The following is a 20,022-nucleotide window of genomic DNA, read 5'->3' as shown; positions in this document are numbered from 1 at the left end:
GCCTTGACTCACCCTGGATTTCTCTGCAATGCTGCAGGTGGGTCCATTCCACTGAATCAGCACTTTTCCAAGGTCCAGCAAGAAAACATCACCCTTATTGAAACTGTCCCAGGAAAGTGCTACCTGTCACAAGGAAATGAAAGCCTTTGGCAAACAGAGGAGGACAACTGAGCTGCAGGAGAAAAGTCACAGGCATTGAGAACTTGCCCTTGTGTGTGTAACAACTAGTCTGTAATGACACGTTCAGTTTTCTAGCAGTCAGCTATTCACTGAACACAATGGCTGCTCTCATGATAATACCAAGTCCCCAAGTGAGGTCCTGAAAACCATCTTGTAGTAGGGATCCTTGAGCAGTGATGAGCAGGCAAACCTAGTTGAAAATGTGTGTAGGAGGAGAGGCAAAGAGAAATAATTCAGAAGTTCTTTTAGGAAGAACTTTTTCACTGAGAAAAAGTTCTGCACTAGGATGGGTTAAGCACTGGGATGGGTTGCCCAGGGAGGTAGTGGAGTCTCCATCCCTGGAGGTATTTAGAAGACACATAGATGAGGTGCTGAGAGGCAGTGTGAGGTGAGTGGTTGCACTTGACAACCCTAAAGGTGTTTTCCAACCAAAATGATTCTATGATTCTATCAATCTATGATAAGGGTAGAGGGCTCTTCTTACCTCTGTGGCAGACACATGCTTCTTCCCTTTGATGTGAAGAAGACGCTTGATGTTGTACATATTGGTCTCAACATGCTTAAATCCTGAAGCAACTCCTCCCTTCTTGTAGCTGTTGTGTAAAAGAAATAAAGAGTCAGAGATGGTTAGAAAACACATTCATCTATCTCCTCTAAGAATATTTCAAGCTTTTGATGACAAGTAAAAATCTAGGGCCAATATAATCTCAAAGTCCTGAACATGGAATGTCAAATACTGTGTTGCCTCACTCTATTCATGGTCCTGGACAGACCATAACTTCTCACCAAGTCCATCCTCTTGTTATGGGTGTTGTGTTGCTGTTGTGCATCTTGGCAGAAGATGTGTAGATGAAAAAGCAGATAAGGAATGGCAAGCAGACTGAAAATTATATTAACCATGGCAGTGATGTCTCAGAATTGAAATATTCCATAAACATTCAACTAAAAAATGAAACCGATTTTGTAGAAACCAGACTTTTTTGCTAAAATTTTATTTTCTTCAAAATAGCCTATTAAAAGTAGCTTAGACAGGAAATTGTCTAAGGAAATTGACTCCAAAAGCAGAGCAAAATGCTATCATAAACAGGTAAAGGAAGACAAAATCACATCATGAGAGGACACAATCACCCAAGGAAGTCCAAGAGCAAGCACTTCCACATTTCCTAGACCATTTTAGAAAACAGATCCAATGCTCATACTACAGTACTAATTGACACAATGAAAGTGTCAATTATGGGGAAAAGAGACAATTGCTGAGAATCTGATAGTTTTTTCTGCATGAGTAATAAATATGTTTTATCATAACTTGGAGGAGTCTAGCAAACGTGGTCATGCATCTGAGTGATTCACAGTACTTCAGACTTGTTTGGCCCAGGCCCAGTTTTTGCCCACGGAGGGATGCTCAGATGATTAGTCCATCTCTAAGTGTAGAAAAAAACTGCTTTAATTTCTCATTATGCCTCAGACTTCTGGACTAACCTTAAGAGTGTGGTTGAAACCAAGATTAAGTCTAACTCACATGGATTTCAGACGCAGATAGGTTTCCAAATAGGCTTCTAAACCTACATGTTTTTGAAGGCCTGAATTTTGGCCCTTCATTGTCCCTTACTCATGTTTAAGATGAGAGTAAATGCATTCTGTTTCACAAAAGTCCTGAGGTGACTCAAGAGACTGCAAAAGCCAGATTGGGATATAGAGTATTAACTGATAATGGGTTTTCATCTGAGTTCTCTTCAGCTATTTAAAAGCAAGGCACTTCTTAGGCAGTTTATTGCCAGTGAAAGTCATCCTGAAATATGGCTATTGGAGTCCCCTTCCAACGACCCTAAAGGGAGCAATGTCCACAGGACTGGATTCAACAATATCTTTGAGATGGCAGAAGTTCAGAGTCAAACTCTCTTCCACCACAGCAATATTATTCCCAGTATGAGCCAAATCACTACGTCTCTTTGGGCATGTTAATCTAAATCTATGAAAATGATCAGTAGAACATAACGGCACTGTTCCAGACTCAATGCTTAGAAAGAATTCTTTCAAAATAGGATTTTTTTCTTCTGAATTGGGACCAACTTCAGTGTTGACCTATATATGTCAGATTTTTAAAAGACTGATGGCTCTGAGGTACAGAGAATCTGAGGGAAGCCCAGGGACAGTGACCCACCTTGTTGCAAGGATAATTCATGCTACTCACAGAATCACAGAATGATGGGAATTGGAAGGGACCTCTAGAGATTGTCCAGTCCAACTTCCCTGCTAAAGCAGGTTCCCCTCAATCAAGTCACACAGAAATGTGTCCAGGCAGGTTTGGAAACCTCCAGAGAAGGAGACTCCACACCCTCTCTGGGCAGCCTATGCCAGGGCTCCCTCACCCCCACAGTAAAGTACTCACATAATGCCATTGCGGAAATAGCTTTGGAAGGTTTCAGACTCGTGTCCCTGCACTTCCCGGTGCTGCACAGGGCTCCCGCCCAGCGCGTTGTCCAGCTGTGTGACATACAGCGCCGCAGCCCCCTGCTCATCCTGAGATGACTCCTTGCCAATCCAGTAATGCAAATCCACAGCAGTGCCACGAGAGGTCCTTTTGGACTGGGGAAGAGGTGGGAAAGACGAGTCAGAATGAAGACAGAGCCTATATGTGTGTTTCAAGTATTATTGTCCAGGGAGACCTGCTGAAACATAGTGGCCATGGAGCCCTTTCCCAGGGCCTTTCCCATTGCCTGGGTGAGGGGAGACAGGATGAAGTCTTAGGATGCTCTCTGAGAGCTCAGCCTGGAGCCAGGGACATTATTGAGGAGAGCATTTATGGGTTTTATGTACATATTGAACCGAGGAATGTTTCTGTCTGACATTCTTTTATAACTCTTGATATGAGGAAAAATTGAACATATGTGGAATTACAAAAACCCTAGAACCATAGAATGATGGGGGTTGGAAGGACCTCTAGAGCTCATCCAGTCCAATCCCGTGTTAAAGCTGGTTCCCCTCCATCAGGGCGCACAGGAACGTGTCCAGGTGAGTTTGGAAAACTCCTGAGAAGGAGACTTCACACCCTCCCTGGGCAGCCTGTGCCAGGGCTCCCTCATTCTTACAAAAATCACAGAATCATAGAATGGTAGGGGTTGGAAGGGACCTTTAGAGATTATCTAGTACAAACCCCCAGCAGAGGCAGGTCAACCTAGATCAGGTCACATAGGAACATGTCCAGGTGGGTCTTGAAGACCTCCAAGGAAGGAGACTCCACAACCCCTCTGGGCAGCCTGTGCCACCACTCCCTCACCTGAACAATAAAATAGTTTTTTCTTATATTTAAATGGAACTTTTTGTGTTCCAGCCTCATGCCATTACCCTTTGTCCTGTTGCTAGTTACAAGAGAAAAAAATGGATGTCCCAACCTCCTGACACCCACCATTTAGTATTTGTAAATATTAATAAGATCCTCCCTCAATTTCCTCTTTTCTAGACTAAACAGCCCCAGTTCCCGCAGCCTTTCCTCATATGAAAGATGTTCCAGTTCCCTGATCATCTTGGTGGCCCTGTCCTACTTTTGTAGAGTTTGATACTAAAACTTAAAGGAGACTCATCTCTCATATCACCTCTTAAAATGTAATGTACACTGTTAATGTACACTTTCCCATTCTCCTTTATCACACTGCACCGTAACACAAACTGCCTCTGAATTCCTGCTGCCTTGTCACATCTGTTAGATGTGACTCCAAAAGGAGCTGAGCCTGCTTGTGCCTGCTGTGATTCATCTTATTACTGAAAAACCCAGTAGCCTAGATAGAGGAGGCAAGTGATCTGAGAATGGGTGTGCTTACCATTATGTGAGCTGTGCCAGTTATTCTTCAGCACCTACTGTGTCATGGGCACCTGGGAGAGGCACTAAAAGCTCATTTTATAAACTGGATTTGACACAAAGTTCTGTTTATTTGCTTTGTGCAGTGATACCACAGTAAAACAAAGTAGAAGAACTTGAATAAAACACAGCTCAGTTCCTCTAGGCACAGCTAATTAATTTGTCATTAAATCACTCAATTTAATCCACTGTTATTGAAAATGATCAAAGTCCCATCATATTGTGGCCTGTCTTTGTTTGGACAGCTTCCAGTCAAGATGCAAAATGCGAAGATGGGTGTTTTTATGCTCTTATCTGTCAGTAAGAAAGGAGAATTGTGGGCTGATTAAGGGCTTTCTTACCAGGGGAAGCTACTGCAAAATAGGTTGAGCATGTAAGTATCAGAATCTATACTGATAATAGTAGTCAGCTCCTTGCAAGGATACTCATATTCTCCTCTAAGTATGTCTTTGCATAACTGCTACCAAATAGATCCATCACTCGAAAGACAGTATGAAGGCATGTGCATGTTGAATTGGAGACTCCTGTGCCATTATCCCAGCCTGCATTCCTATAGCTTGATGTATAGCAGATGTGCATTTGGTTCTCATAGGACAGTGGAGGATTTCCTGTCTCTTGGATGATGGATGTTTGCAGGAGGGACTCAGATCCAGGAAGTGTGAGATGCTTCTAGTTTCCACTGTGGACATTGATGCAACAGGGTCTGGATTGCTCTCTGCAGATGAAGTGACTTGGAAGGAAGTCTGGGAGTTCCTCATGCTTCTGGCTAGCCTGGCTTCAGCTAGTTGCTGATAGATCTGGACCAGATTTGGCCGGGACAGATGAAATGTCCTAATTGGGTACATGACAACTGCAGCCAGGACTTTCTATGTGCGACAGAGTAGGTGGAACACCTCCATAACCCACATCATCTGCTGAAAATGAGACCCTCCAGTCAGCCAGCTCTCATATCCTCAAAAGATTCCCATCCCAGGACTTGATTTAGTTTACTCGGAATGTACTGGCCGTTTTGCCACATCTTGATATGACTCAGTTGATTGGAAGATAAATAATCTGAATGAATTACTAAATTAATGGTTGCTCTGGACTTCTGATTTACTAAACACACAGTGTTGTTGCAACAGCCACATGAAATTCAGATGTGTGATTAAGATGATAAACACACATGTACAACCAGTTTTACCCACAGTATTGCTGTCACCAGAGATGATAGCCAGGATCCAAGTCAGAGCTAAATGAAAAGGGCCAAACCAGTTTCCTACCAAAGAGATCAATACTTGTGAGCTTTACTTACATGTAGAATTATGTAACAATCTCCTTCAAAAAAAGTCCCATAAGCCTTTTCAGGTACAGGAACCATCTTCATATTCTGTAAGGAAACAAGTGTTTTGCGTCACTGATAGAACTTCAGAGCCAGAAGTTGATGTATGTGAAAAGAGGACAGCTCAGGTGCATGAAATGCTAAGGTGACAATCAGGGTTTGGAGAGGAAGAATCAAGACTGTGCTTCCGAGCTGGGAAAAGCCATTTCTGAGGGAAATCCCAGAAGTACTAAGGAGTGAGAAGGGGCAAACATAATGTTGCTTGGACAAATTGTTAGTCTGTTAGTATTTTATTTCTTAGTATTTGTTAGTCTCCTTGCCATTCTACCATCCTGTAGGTCTAGAGCAAGAAGACTGGAGGTCAGACTGAAGTGCTCCAGAGATCACATTTGTAGGGAATTTCTCAGGGGAGTGTACACATCTCATCCCAAGTTTAGTTTTGGGCAATAGTTTTCACTCAGTACGCACAAGTTCAAGGATAACTTTCAGAGCTTTGCTAGGATAACCACTTTCCCAGGGACTCACAGCCACTAGTAGTGCTGAGAAGAGACAGACTTGAGGACACTGATGTGTCCCTTATCCCTCCAGATCCGAACTGCACACTTCATCTGTTACAAGGACACAATTAACCAACCCTGCCTGACCAGTTGTAGGTGCCTGGATGTGGCACCAACCAGTACACATGCAACTCCTGGGCCTGAACTGGCTCTGTGGTTCCTTGGAATTAAAGATATACATTCTTCTGGTGGCCTGACTTGTTCCCCAGTATATCAGCTTGACCCTTGTGAATCAACATGTCTCTAGTTACAGATCCTGTGGAAAGAAGTTTAAGGTAGTGCTCTGGAGAGAAATGGAAAGGCAAAGGCCCTGTGATAAACATGGCTGGGACTTGCAGAGGGCCATCACCACTTGGAGCTGTGTTGGAGACCCTTCCCACTGCTGCTGAGTGGACTCTGCCCTCAGTCTATGTCCCTCTCATTGCAGGGCAAAGCTCATGGCAAACTGGGCAAGAAAAAGGCAGAACTGAGCACAGTCCTGCCCCAATACAAAATCAACCACCATTACAAGCAGAAGGTGACCATGCAGGCTACAGTATCTTTCCTTCCAGTGACCCTTCAGTCACAGTGGGAAAGACAAGGATGAACTGCAAATAGACTCCATGGGATGCTTTGGCTAAAAAAACAGGTGCCATCCCCCACAGCAGTTGGTGGTATAGACTAATGAAACCTATGCATAACCCCTCAGCTCTGTGAAGAAGGGAATACATCTCTGATGTGCTAAAGCAGCCTTGCATTGGTTCCCAGAGGGGGTGAGAGAGCCTCCAGTGCTGGAGAAACAGCTTCAGTCCCACCACGTTCACGTTTCCCAAGAAACCAAAGCAAAAGTATGTTGACAGCGGCACAGGGAGATGCTGAGTCTCCCATTTCCCACGGTATCTTATCTGTAAGACCCTCATTTCCCACCTAGATTACTTCAAGAATCTCTCTTTCTTGAAACACACACAGAGCTTCACAGAGAGCTTATGCCATCATTGCCTCGTGTCATACCTCTATGCCCCATATCTGTAGTCCCAACTTCCTCTCGATGGTTGGGAGATTTGTGTCACCATCTGCCATCCTGCAGTCTGAGCTGGAAGGGAAAAGAAGAAGAAAATACAAAATAACTACATGATTGGCTGTAACAATAAGCCTGCTAGTCAGTGGAGTTCCTCTTGCTGCCAGTGGAGGTTTAATGCAGATAATCCACATCTTGAAGTGTCTCTGTCTATCTGCTGACTATGAAGAGAGCACAACTGCAGCTTTCACCAGTTAGGTGGGATGAACCCCCATTTCCAGGCTATCCATGCTGACAAGGGGCCAAGCAAAGTGTGTGGGATCACAGCCCAACAAAGACTGGATAGGTACCGTTGTTCTGGTGTAGGTTTATTTTTCCTCTGTTTGGTAAGGATTCTCTGGGGTTTTGGATCTGACATCTGTACTACTGTGTTCATCGGTGCCACGATTGGTGGCAGAGGCAACAGTGGATGTCCAGGGGACTCATGGCCTTCTGGAGCAGCTGCTGGAGGTCAGGTTAGGCACCCTGGGGCAATTGGGAGCCTAAGAAATGAAGGTCTTCCACTTCAGTATAAGATTCAGGTCTAAATTAAGACACCTGCAAGGTATCTCAGGGCAGGGCATCAGGCTCTTCGTTCTGTAAAGGCCGATGGAGACATAGCCAGCACATTCAGTAGAGCATATGGAGAGATCTAACTGATAACCTAGAAGACCACTTTGCACAAAGCCAAGTAGCTCCCCAGGCTCAGCTGCCTATATGGGGAAGTGTTAAGATTTCAGGTTTCAGTTACCCACACAAAGGTGTCTGGGACCATTTGATACGGTTTTTGGTATCTCCAGCTGCCCCTCTGATGGGCAGTCTCCCATCCATCCTCCATCATATCTATTAGCTTTGAAAAGAAAGGAAAGGGCTACTCTTACTTATACTCCTTGATCTTACTGCTTGGATAGCCAAGGTTTTGCTCAAGCAACTTTTGAACCCAGCTTGTTTACAAGACAACCTCCTGAACCAAATCAAGCCCCAAAGCAATGTATGCAAAGCCGCTGTGTTACACCCTGAGGGGTGCATCAAGAACAGTGTGGGCAGCAGGTCTAGGGAGGTTCTCCTCCCCCTCTACTCTGCCCTGGTGAGGCCTCATCTGGAGTCCTGCATCCAGTTCTGGGCTCCCTAGCTCAAGAGGAACAGGGAACTTCTGGAGAGAGTCCAGCACAGGGCCACCAAGATGAACCAGAACATCTTTCTGATGAAGAAAGGCTGTGGGAACTGGGGCTGTTCAGCCTAGAGAAGAGAAGGTTGAGGGGGGATCTCATCAACACTTCATCAAGTACCTAAAAGGTGGATGCTAGGAGGAGGGAGTGACACTTTTTCTGTTGTCTTCAGTGACAAGATTAAGAGCAATGGACATAAGCTGGAACACAAATGTTCCACTTGAACACGAGGAGAAACTTGTTTGGTGTTGAGATGAGGGAGCCCTGGCACAAGCTGCACAGGGAGGATGTGGAGTCTCCTTCTCTGGAGGTTTCCAAACCCACCTGGACACGTTCCTGTGCCCCCTGTTTGAGGGGAACCTACTTTAGCAGGGCGTTGGACTGTATGGTCTCTAGAGGTCTCTTCCAATTCCCACCATTCTGTAATTCTGTGCTTCCATGATCCCAGCTGAGCTGGCTGGCCCGTGGGACATGGTAGGTGCCTCCTGAGCAGCTCAGCTCCACTGCAGTGGCCATGGGATCGATTGTGCTTGTGTAGTGGCAAGATCCATTCCAGTCTTTCCCAAATGAGTCAATCCTACTCACAAATCCAGGCCTTGCTTCAAGAGAAGCACAGCTCGCAGGTTTGGGTGTTTTGCATTCATTTGCTTCTCCAGTGAGCTCCCCTGATTTGCATTTGCTCAGGACAGACTGAACGTTTTTATTACATTAAAAACAACGGCAACTTGATTGACTGTATTTTTCCCCTCTGTCTGTGGATGAAAAGGCTGCACTGATTATAGGCCATGGCTTCTCCTCTGCTCAGCTGTATCAAATCGCCTATGAGAAGGAATGGTGCCATGGCTGCCTCAACTTGGCACAACAACTGAGCCATGATCATATGGAAATTAAAAGAAGATATTGCACAAAGCCATGGAAGAAGCCTATTCTGAAGGAGGAAAAAAACAAAGACAGATGATCTTCTGTCAGAGTGCATGTTTACTGCTCCTGTTATGAGAGTATGGAGAGATATGCTGCACTTGGCACCATAAAGTTGTAAGAAATGACGGTCCTTCCCCTGAGGAGTTTGCATGCTGATTCTAAGCAAGAACATCAGTCCATCCAGATCTTCCACATCCTAGAGCTGCCAGACCCTGGCTCCTTGCAGAGGCAGTGGAGAGATGCACATCATTCTGGGGGCATTTTGAGCACAGCCCAACCCCTCTCTGCTAACTAAGCAGGCACCCAAGGTCTGGCAGCACTTGGCAGCAGGAGTCAGATATGCTCACTGCTTCCTCAACACAGATGTGTCTGAAGGACTGTGGAAGACTGAGTCCCTGCAGCCTCAAGTATCTACCAGGAGTGGATTCAGCAACCTTCACCTCCCTCTCAGGTCCTCCAAAGAGCTTCCAGGCAAGAAGACAAAGAACAAGGATGAGAAAAGACAATTTTCATCTCAGTTCCCAGAAAGGTAATTGAGACTCATGCAGATTAAGTGCCAGATAGAGGGAGAGCCAGATACTTTTCTGAATGGGGTTCTGACTCACCTACTGTGAAGTCCAGGGCTATTAGGATTTGAAGCTAGAAACATTATTCCAGTTCAAGTCTTTAGCCAAAAGATCTTTAATTTTTATTTTTTTAATACGGCATTTGAAAGGTCTTTATCAAAGAAAAACCCAAGTGAAGCCTCCTTTCCTCATCTATCTTCTAAACTTACTTAGGGATTTTCCTTACAGCAACAAAATAGGATCAGCCTGAAAACAAAGGCAGTAAAGATGTTTACATGTGAGGGGGAATTTGAGGGGGACAGGGCAGAAGATTTTTAGCAAAACTGATTCTGCTCCCTGTGGAAGGAAGCTGAAAACCAGCAGCTGGCCAGCTGTGAGACGCAGCTGTCTCCTGGCTTCTTCCAGCATCTCAACCTCTCCCATCAGACAAGTTAACCCAAAGGATGCTGAGAGTCCTCTGAGTGCAGATATGCAGACAGCTGTATTGGACAAAACCCTCCAAGACCCAGCAATGCTTTGCTGATTCCATCTTTGTCTCAAAACAGGGATCTTTGATCTCCCGGGGCTCCTTTCTCCAGTTGAAACCTGCCCATTAGTACTGGTCTCTACTTTTCAGGGAAATACTGTTCCTCCCTTCCCTCTAAGTGATTAAGCTGAGGGGGGAGATGATGCATGGATGACATTGGCTGTTTCTTTGGACTTTCCAGCTCACTTCAGCTGATGGCCAAGTTAGAAGTAATACAAATATGACATGTAATCAGACAGCTCATTTCATTAATGATTTAATGGAGATATTTAATCAGATAATCCCATAATTCAACTCCTGCTTAGACATAAAATCCAGTATTTCTGGAGTGAAAACTTCCCATCTGTGCTGAAACCAGGAAGGGTAGAAACATTTCTAATTTAAAAAGGAAACAAAAGAAGTATACTAAAGGGTTTGGCTTCACTGTGAGGTTTAAACAGAGATGGCCGGGTCAGTTCCTATCTCGGTCAAACCAGTTCTGCCCAGCACTAAGGTGGAACAAAATCTGCCAAGAAGCATAAGCCACTGGGACAGGAATTCACCAGAAAACAAAGCCAGTTTCAGAGATGGACGTTTGCTTCCTCACAGAGATGCAGCTCTACTTCTGAAGGTGGAAGAGAGGCACTAAAGCAGCAGTTGCTCCCCTCTTTGCCTCCCCTTTAGTAAACATGTAACTACCCAATTACCATCTCCAGGGCCAGCTACCCTATTTCTACCATTTCCAGAGACTCTTGCAACCATGGAAAGAGGAGACAAGCTCACTCCATAAGCGTGGGCTGAGGTGGCCACTGCACAGCAAAGACAACTGCTGGCTTGGAGTTGCTCTGCTGGGTCATCACCACTCAGTTAAGATGCCACAAAGATCTAAGAAGAGCAAATGCTGCTGTTGGATGAGGGCAGAGGACCTGGAAACCGAATATCAGTGGCTGTCATCTTGGTTGGATGTCACAGTGGTGACAAGCTGGAGCCTGCAAAGCTAAAAGCAAAGCATTCCCTAATGCAATCCAGATAGGAAAGCTGGTAGGTGAAGGCAGATGGGTCTTGTACACCCGCTGCCCTTCACATGTTGCCAAAATCCCATCACTCCTGCTTGCCAAATATGATCCCTATCCCCTCTCCAACCAGCAGAGCATGGGGAAACGCTTTGCCTTCAGGAAGGACTAGATGACTAATTAAGTGTCAAGGTCACTCCCAAGATGGTTAATGAGTAACGGGGTGGAAGTGCCAACAACCACTACTTCATTTTGGTCAACCTTGTCTGTGTTGAGAAAGCAAACTTAGCCAGACATTTCTTCAGGCAGACTTGGGCTGTTTGGTTGGGGAGGGAAAATAAGGGCTCCGAAGGGGGACAGGAGACCACTTCAAACTCCCGAAGTACATTCTGAATTAAGTCTGATTTGGCTTGTCTGGGTTTTGGCAGCACACTTAGTGGGCTGCAGTCACAGCCATAAAAAAAACTCCAGTGAAGTGACTAATGATCTGTACAGCTTTGGGAAAATAGGAAGCAGCTGTGGCTCCAGCCTTTCCAGGCTGAAAGGCCTAATTATTTGGAATACTTGGACTGGCATTAGATGAGGAAAACCTGAGCTGTTGAATTGCTTTCATTGTCTCAGTTATAGTTGGGCATCTGGGCCCAAGTAGGTGCCATTTTTTGTTTGCAGAGAGGACAGCAGTTAACTCTTGTTTTGCCTAGAAGAATGCAGTTCAACCCAGATTTATCTTGTGTGGCTCATCAGCTACTGTTGCTTTGAATGGTGACTGTCCCTAGCCAGTGACTATCCAGAAGCACAGCACTCAATCAATGTAAGCCGTCTTTTATTTTCCAGTTGCAAGAGGAGAAGAAGTGGATTTTAACTCATGGAAGTAACAGGTAGAGAGGTCCAGTAATGGGGCTTGTCTTCTCTCTCATGTTGTCAGACACTCTGTCACTCTGGAGCGTGTCCAGAGACAGGCACCAGAGCCGAGGAAGGGTCTGGAGCACAAGTGTGATGGGGAGCAGCTGATGGAGCTGGGTGTGTTTGAGGATGTTGGAGATATGATCACTCTCTGCATCTCCCTGACAGGAGGTTGTAGTGAAGTGGAGGTTGGTCTTTTCTCCCCCCCCCCACCTCAGCCCGGGCTCCTGGGTTCACACCCACCTCTGGCCTGGCTGGGCCAATCTGGCTCCTCTGTAATCGTTATTTAGGGATGGGAATTTGAAGTGCTGGTAGGAGGTGTAAGTGTGATACAAGATGGAGGCGCCCATGTGGGGGAGAAGGGGGAAGGAAGGAGGAGCACCAGACCACAGACCCCTCTGCAACCTGTGGCAAGAATGCAAGCTGTACCCCTGCAACCCATGGAGGGACATGGCAGGACTGAGAGCCACCAGCAGCTCCGTGTGAGTGCACCAGGATGGGCGAGGGACTGTGTGGGGAGACGGCCATGGCACAGGCCATGCTGGAGAGCCTGTGCGCCACAGAGCAGCCCCACACAAGAGGCAGAGAGGAGCTGCAGCCTTTGGGATAAATGCACGTCAGAGCAGCCCGTGCAGAGCTGCCGTGTGTGTGAGGTACCCCACGGACTTGTAGGGAGGACTGGTGTGGAGCCCACCTGCCCTGAGGAGGGACAAACAGCAGAAGCTATCAGGAATAGACTGACTGAAGCCCTCACTCCCTGCCCCCCTGGGCCGTTCATGGGGGGAGGAGGTGAAAACACCGGGATCAGGGCTCTGAGCCCGGGAAGACGGGAGGTGTGGCAAGAAGGTGTTCTTAAAGGGCTGGTCGGACTCTTCATTGTTGTACCACTCTGTGTTGTTTTATTTTGGTTATGTTTTGGGGTTTTAAGGTTATGTTTTAGTTGATGTTGCCTTAAATTATTTTCTGTTTTCTTCTCCAAGCCTGCTCTGTTTTGAACCTTAAGTGGCAATTAAGCTCTCCCTGCCCTTTAGCAATGCGCAGGTCTTTGGTATTTGAGGCTAACCGTGGTCTTTTGTTCTCTGATGGGCCTAAACCAGGACACCAGGGAGGTGGTGGACTCCCCATCCCTGGAGCTATTGCAAAGCCTTGTAGCTGAGGTGCTGAGGGCCATGGGTTAGTGGTGGGCCGGGCAGTGTGAGGGGAGGGGTTGGACTCAGTGATCTTGAAGATCTTTTCCAATCAAAACAATTCTATGATTTTGTAATATTATTTTGAATTTTTTTGTCAGGGAGGTGAGAGCGCCTGTGATACACATTCATTCTGCATATGTGTGCTGGTGACAGCTCCTATCTTCTTGCACAATCAGTTACAATCAGAGATGCTGAATCAAATTATCTACATTGGATATCCTGGGAATGGGATATGTGCTTTGGGAGGTCTTCAAGACCCGCCTGGACGTGTTCCTATGAGACCTGATCTAGGTGAACCCGCTTCTGCAGGGGGGTTGGACTAGATCTCTAAAGGTCCCTTCCAACCCCTACCATTCTATGATTCTATGAAAAGATGAAGAAGCACAGCTCAGCAAACCTGCCTCTCCTGGGTGCTGTGAGGTCCAGGTTCAGGAGCTTGAGGTGGCCATCATGCCAAGGATAGAGCTCTGCAGAGAGACACCGGGCTGACCAGAGAACACTTCAGCCTCCTTGGAAAGAGCTGTTGTCTGATAGCTAAAATTACATAAAACAGGCCTTGAAATAAGATGCTATTTCTGATCATGGTGGGCAATTAAATATTGTAACAGCTTATTAGAGAAGCTGGCAGGCTTGCCTTTACTTAATATCTGTGAAATGAGCTGGCTAAATGGCTGGGGTGTGCTCTCTGGGCTGGGCCCCTTGGGGTCTGTGACCATGACCATTCAGGCACTGCACTGACAGCTGCTCTGCCTTCCCATCAGTCTGGCATTAAGGCAAGAACATGGATTGATCCTAAAGCTTCAGGGCTTCACTCAGACAGGTTTTTAGTCTTCTCCTCAGTAAAGGTATATCAACATTTGACATGGGATGAATTGAGATTGTGAAGATTCGTGCTCACCTTCTCTGGAGCTGCACTACAAGCAGATGAGTTTTGCACTAATTCTCCAGTCCTACCAGGAATCCTACCAAGCAGGACCACAAGGAAATATTAGGTTACCAGAAAATACCAGGTAACCAGGAAATACCTACCTTCCCAGTTGCAATAGCCCTCAGTCTATATCTCATCCATCTCTTCAGACTCTTTAGAGGACATCTGATTTGGAAAGGCAGGCAACTAGTGTTTTATCTCCTCTGACTTTGACTAGTCCCTGCAGCTGTCTCATTTCCACCTGCCATAAATTCTAACTCAACACCTTGCTGCATCCAGAAAATCTTGCTCATCTCTCTACACCTCTCTTTATGGCCTGCTTTGTCCTCTCTATTTATCTCATTGCTGGTAGCTTTCCAGCAGCCTGATCTCCAAGCAGATGGTTTTGGGAAACTGATTTGTAGGAGCAGATTTTTTCCCAAACTGCTGCTATTTCTGAATCCTCCCTCTAAAATTTTAACAACAGACTATTTTTTCCTGGGAGAAGTAGAGCTGTACTGTCCCAGCAAAATGCTCAACAATGTAAGAACAGTGTACTGACAATTAAATCAGAACGCCTTCACACCAGCCACAACTCCCAAGTCATGCAGCCTGAGTTTCCACATTTATAAGGCTGGATGCAGAGCCCAGCAGTGACTGGCACTGGGAAAAGGAAAGGAAACTGGCTGAATGTGGAGGCTGGCAGTCCTTGCCTTGGTGTCCTGTGGAGAAGGTCACAGCAACAACAGCTCTTGACTGTTTTCCCAGGAAGTCCTTCTTCCCTGGGATGTGCTTTGAAAGCAGCAGGCTTTCCCAGGCAGGTAACTTTGCAGGGTGAGATACCCTATTAGACTCAAAGCCCTATTAGACTCAACGCTTTCAGAAGCAGCAGCAGTCTGAGCTGCTGTAACTTCCCCCTGAGATCAGTCCCAGTGCCCAATAACAAACTCTTTTGGCACAAACCCACCTCTATGAGAAAAAAATCTGTGGCACAAGAATCCGTTAAAAGCCTTCTGCATGCAAGCTTTGCAGCAGCATTGCCTCTGCTAGGGAGCTGGGTGCATTATTTTCAAATAATAAAAGCAGCCTGGCACACACCTACTTCAGAGGTATCCATTCCACCTCCAGCTCCTCTCCAGAGGTTACTGAGTAACGGCACGGAGCCACCCCAAGGGAAAGACAAGCATGAGGCTTGCCAGTTCATTAGGAACAAATCTCTCCTTTCATTCAGCCCTTTCTCTCCTGGTGAAAGAGAGAGATCACTGGCTCAGGACCAGCACTGTAGCTGAAGGCAGGGCTTTGTGCCACAGTGAGGGCAGGAGATGCCCGTAGAAGGAGAACGAAGCTGACGCCATTTTAATTCCTCTTCCTGGTTTCCAGAGAACTCATTTGGGTTAGAAAGGTTCTTGCAATCTAACCTGTAATTACCACCTCCAAGAAAAAAAGTTATGATCCCCTCCCACACCGGCATTTTAACAGAGCACTATCCAACCTAATGACTGCAGGCAAGTCAAATGGGAGCTGAGATATCAGGGAGGAGAGTGTGTGTGTTTGGTCACCTGTGGAAGGCCTTCCTGAGGCCTGTGGAGCACCTGCACTTTAAAAGCATATGGGAAGGGTGTGACAGCTGGCAATTGAGAAAGGACCCTCAGAAGAAGGCATTTTCCTGTCTGAAACTGAGGAAAGGCCACTGCTTGCTATACAGGGTTAAAAGACCCTGGAGGAAGGCTGAGAAAGGGGGTTAGAGGCTGAGATTCATCAGTCCTCACTTGGACGTCTCAGTTTTAGGTGCTCAAGTCTGAGGACCTCAAGTCTCAAGTCTCTCTGGGTGGTTCCCTGCAGCCAGGCTTTTGGTTTAGGGCAGATCTGGAGACTCTTGGTCAGGAGGGACTTCCTGTCCCCTTGGCCTCTGGGAGGGGAGGGTTAACCATGCATGAATTGATCCAAATACCAGAAACAAACCACAGTCAAACCCAAGCATCACCGCCCACCTGGCACATCCTTCTCAAAAACCAACTCTAAGGCTTATAATTTTTGCTACTGCTCAGTTTTATATTCATTGAAAGAGTGTGCATGCATGTATGAGTACAAGATAAAGAGCAGCTTTTCTCTGGTGCACAATCTAACTAGTTCAGTTGAAATAGCCTTTGCTATGAAGACCTTGTTTGATGGTGATGGAGCAGGGGTGCAGGTCTGGCTCCAGTCAGAACAGATGGAGAACCAGTTTGCAGAGCATTGATTTCCCAGTGCAGAGCAGCAATGTTAATAGTAACTGTCAAAAGGAAGAGACCATTCGAGTTTTTTTCCAGTTCAGAACTGCAAGCATCACACCAAACTTGGGAAGAGAAACTCAGGACTTCTGGAAGACAACAGGTTTACATTTAAGATTGCAAGTGGACCCAAGTGTGGTACTCCATGGGTGACTGCATTTCCATCTCTGTCCTGATGAGATGCAACCGTCAGGGGAAGGTTTTTTTCTTGATCTTCAAGGGAAAACTCACTCTTTATGTATGGTGGATGACACATCTCTGCTGAAAGACATCTAGCTTGAGTCAAAACAAGCAGGTACTAACCAACACAACCCAAGTTTCCACGTTTAAGAATGGAGACCTGAGCAGGACCAGAGCACTCAAACATGAGCAGAATGTGCAATCCCCTCTTGACAGACTGGGAGCACAACTCTGAGAGAGTGGCACATCGACTGTGTAAAGCCATATGAATAAAACATCCCTGCAAATACTGAAAACAACTTTAGAAAGAGTCATTCCTCTAGGACTGCCTTTTGCACCCAGAGCTGCCAATGGGAGTTTTGTCTGAGCACATGGAAGGGAACTGGCATCTGAAAGGCTAGGATGGGTGGGATTTGCTCAGATGCAGACAGCTATGTCATAGACAGCAAAAAAAGTACAGTAATTCAAGCTCTAGCACACTCCCAAAGGGAAGGTGGGTCTCTAGATAGTCTATCACCCAAAAAAAGAATATGATTTCTAGCACTCTCTGTTTCTTACCCTTTTCAGCAGCTTTTGTAAGAGCAGTTTTAAACAAAGGGCCAGTCAGAAACATATTCTTTTATCCCAGGGCACGGCAACTGGACATTTTTAGGTAGGAGAGGCTGACTGCTTTGAATAGCTCATTACACAGGAACTGCCCAGGATGGAGCTCAACCATGCAATTTAGCATCCCCTCTGTCTCATGCTTTTGACGTGGATATAAGGTAATAACAAGTTCCACTGTTACTCTACCCAGCACTGCCTCAAATAAGCATGAATAGGCTCAGATAAAGTGGTAGGATTTCTGTTCCAAGAAGAGGTCTTTTGAAATCAAGGCAATTGAATCAAATGCACATCATCCGATGCTAGAAATTAACATTGCATCTCCCAGGACCTTTTGGACTGAAGAATGCCAAAGACTTAGTGACAATATTTGTCGCTTTCTGCATTCATTTTATATCCAGAATGGGTAGAAATATGATGGAAATGTAGAATAATCCAGGATAAATCACAATTAGGCCTACTTCCAGGGATGTATTAAGTGGAGAGGAAGAGCATCAAGCCAGAAGTTTCAATGAGGCATAGGAGCATGTATCCCTCTGTGACTGCACGATCTGTTTCTCTGAGGGACCAACAGAAGCTGAAGAATATATGTAAATAAACAAAGAAGGGGAGTAGAGTTAATTTAGATGTGATGTGTCCACGTTGGAGTCCTTCTTTGTGCAGCTGGACATTTTATATGTGGAAATCCTAACTTGTGGATTTATGTCAGTTCAGTGTGAATTTCAGAAGGCTGCCAAAGAGCCCCATTTCCTGTGACAAAGGAGGGACCTTGAGGAGGGGTGATGATGGCAAGCGTGTTCCTCAGGGGTGGCTAAAATGCAGCTGACACAGGTAGTACAAGGACTTTCACTATGTCCCAAGCTCCCTTTCACCACACGGCATTTCAGGGCTTTGCTTCCAAGTGGGCTACCATACATTTAGTTCTATTATAACTGAAGGAAGGCTTTTGGCCCATCAGGATGTGCCTAGCACAGAGCAGAGCCCCAGCACCTGCCAAGCGTAGGGCAGGTGTCTGAGCCTGTCTCCTCCTCAGGCTTCAGGACACATCCAGCCTGAAGTCACAGAGTCCATGATGTATCTCCTCTGTGCCACATCCAACACCTCTCTAGGAGGTCCAGAGCAAAAAAAGAAACAATCTCCACATTTAAAGTCCAGAAACAGTTGTGCAGCTCTATGGAAGAGATCAGGACACATCATGAGCATCTTCATCATCCCTGTCCATGCAAGAGCAGGGATTTATTGTCTCAGCCTAACCAGAAGGCCCAAGATTCAGGGGAAGACAGGTGACCACGGTGACACCATTTGCAGCCACAGCACAAAACCTTTGCTCCCAGCTGGGATACCTTGGCAACTGTTGCCACAAAGTCCTGCCTAGGAAATAATGTCATGAGACCTATGTGTCCAAGGCCTACATGTCTGCCAGTGGGGAAGGAGCTGGAGGAGGAAAGGGCAGCCTGTTCCTGCAGGGAGGAGGAGGAGGAGGAGGGGAGGCTCACTTGACTCTGGTAGGACGATGAGGGAAGATGGTCAGGGCTTTCCTGATCTGTACCATCTTTACATTTGCTTCTACTCGGCATCGCAGCTCACATGGCAGGGAATGGTAAATATCCACTGAAAAAGAAGGGCCAAAGCTCTGCCACTGTCTATTCTCTTTTTCACAGGCTCTCCCCTGCCTGTTTGTTTAGCAGCGGTGTGGAAGGAGCCCTTGGCTGATTCACCCTCTGAGTGCTGCTCTGGTGGGGCCCGTTTGCTTCAGCTGCTGTAACGTTTGTTTACCCTTGTGCTCGGGTGGCCTCGAATCGAATTGGTGCAAACCTCCCACAGATGCTAATTCATATCAGCTCTCCTTCGTGTTAAATATTTATGCTCATAATCGGCACGCCTAAGAAAAATACTGGCAAGGAAGCCAGCAGCTCAACTCCATTATAACTCAATTTTTATCTCAGTGCCATTTGCGTCTCGAATGGGATGAGGAAACTGACAGAGGAAAACAGCCCAGCAGCTCAGCCATTAGCAGACTGATCGATTAGACGACAAGATCAGTGAGAACTTGCAGCGACTTTCTGTCACTACCCTCACTCTGTAAGTGCATTGCAAAGGCAGGAGAGCTTTAAGCAGATCCCCACGGCAGCAAAGTAGGAAACAAACCAGGCCAAAACAAAGCGCCGTTAGCTGCTCATGCGTGAAATCAAAGCCAGTCTGTGCAGGGAGCTGAACGATATGCTTGTGTCCTCCGAGCTGATACATAGCCCAGACGGCTTCTCAGCGAGCTGAGACAGTTGCTTGTTCCAGCCTCAAAAGGTAATGATCAGGATGGGCTTGTTGCTTTTGCTAAAGCCATCCAGGTGAGTAATTTTATTTTAAAAAAACAGTATTAAATCTATTAATTGTTTTAGTTTGTTTCTTACTGTCCCACAGAAGTCATGAAACAGCTCTGGCCTGTAGAGATAAAACTAAGAGGGGTTCAGGGAAGCTGCTTACCTTGCTGGAAGGTCTTTGAAGGTGTTCTTTCTCTGCCAAACCCAAAGTCCTCTCTCCTCTTTGGCAAGGTGGCTTCAAGGCACTTTTGTTTGCTGTTCTGCTACCTTGTCAGCTCGGGAACAGCAGTGTTCGGTAATTCAATCTCCTACTTAACTGCAGAGACACTCCTCCTCAGAGATCACACCCATTCCCAGGCTCACGGAGGAACAAAGAGGGAGCCCATGTGAGAGAGTTGCAGCCACCTCTCTATTTGCATCAAATATCTGCCAGCTCTGCGTTCACAGAGCAATAATAATGAAGTGCTGCTTTAATTAGACACTTGTTTACTCCAGTTTAAAAAGCCAGCAAAAGATTTAGGGTGTTT

The 20,022-nt window shown here is 46.1% G+C and overlaps 1 protein-coding gene across 2 annotated transcripts in view; it reads right to left on the bottom strand.

Moving 5' to 3' along the window:
* VILL (villin like) overlaps positions 1-19,794 on the bottom strand; it is a 37,289-nt gene extending 17,495 nt beyond the window's left edge. The window contains exons 1-6 of one of the 2 annotated variants that reach the window (XM_061996738.1): positions 19,659-19,794; positions 6,905-6,986; positions 5,331-5,405; positions 2,570-2,766; positions 665-773; positions 13-123 (exon numbers count right to left, since the gene is read on the bottom strand). In XM_061996738.1, the coding sequence (XP_061852722.1) occupies positions 13-123; positions 665-773; positions 2,570-2,766; positions 5,331-5,405; positions 6,905-6,973 (561 nt within the window). In that variant the 5' untranslated portion in view covers positions 6,974-6,986; positions 19,659-19,794. The remainder of the gene's footprint in view (positions 1-12; positions 124-664; positions 774-2,569; positions 2,767-5,330; positions 5,406-6,904; positions 6,987-19,658) is intronic. The other variant, XM_061996739.1, reaches the window with a different exon arrangement.
* Between the last annotated feature and the right edge of the window lie 228 nt (positions 19,795-20,022).

The sequence above is a fragment of the Colius striatus genome, chromosome 5 (assembly GCF_028858725.1).
Source record: "Colius striatus isolate bColStr4 chromosome 5, bColStr4.1.hap1, whole genome shotgun sequence".
Taxonomy (NCBI): Eukaryota; Metazoa; Chordata; class Aves; order Coliiformes; family Coliidae; genus Colius; species Colius striatus.
This window is presented reverse-complemented; position numbering and strand designations above follow the sequence as displayed.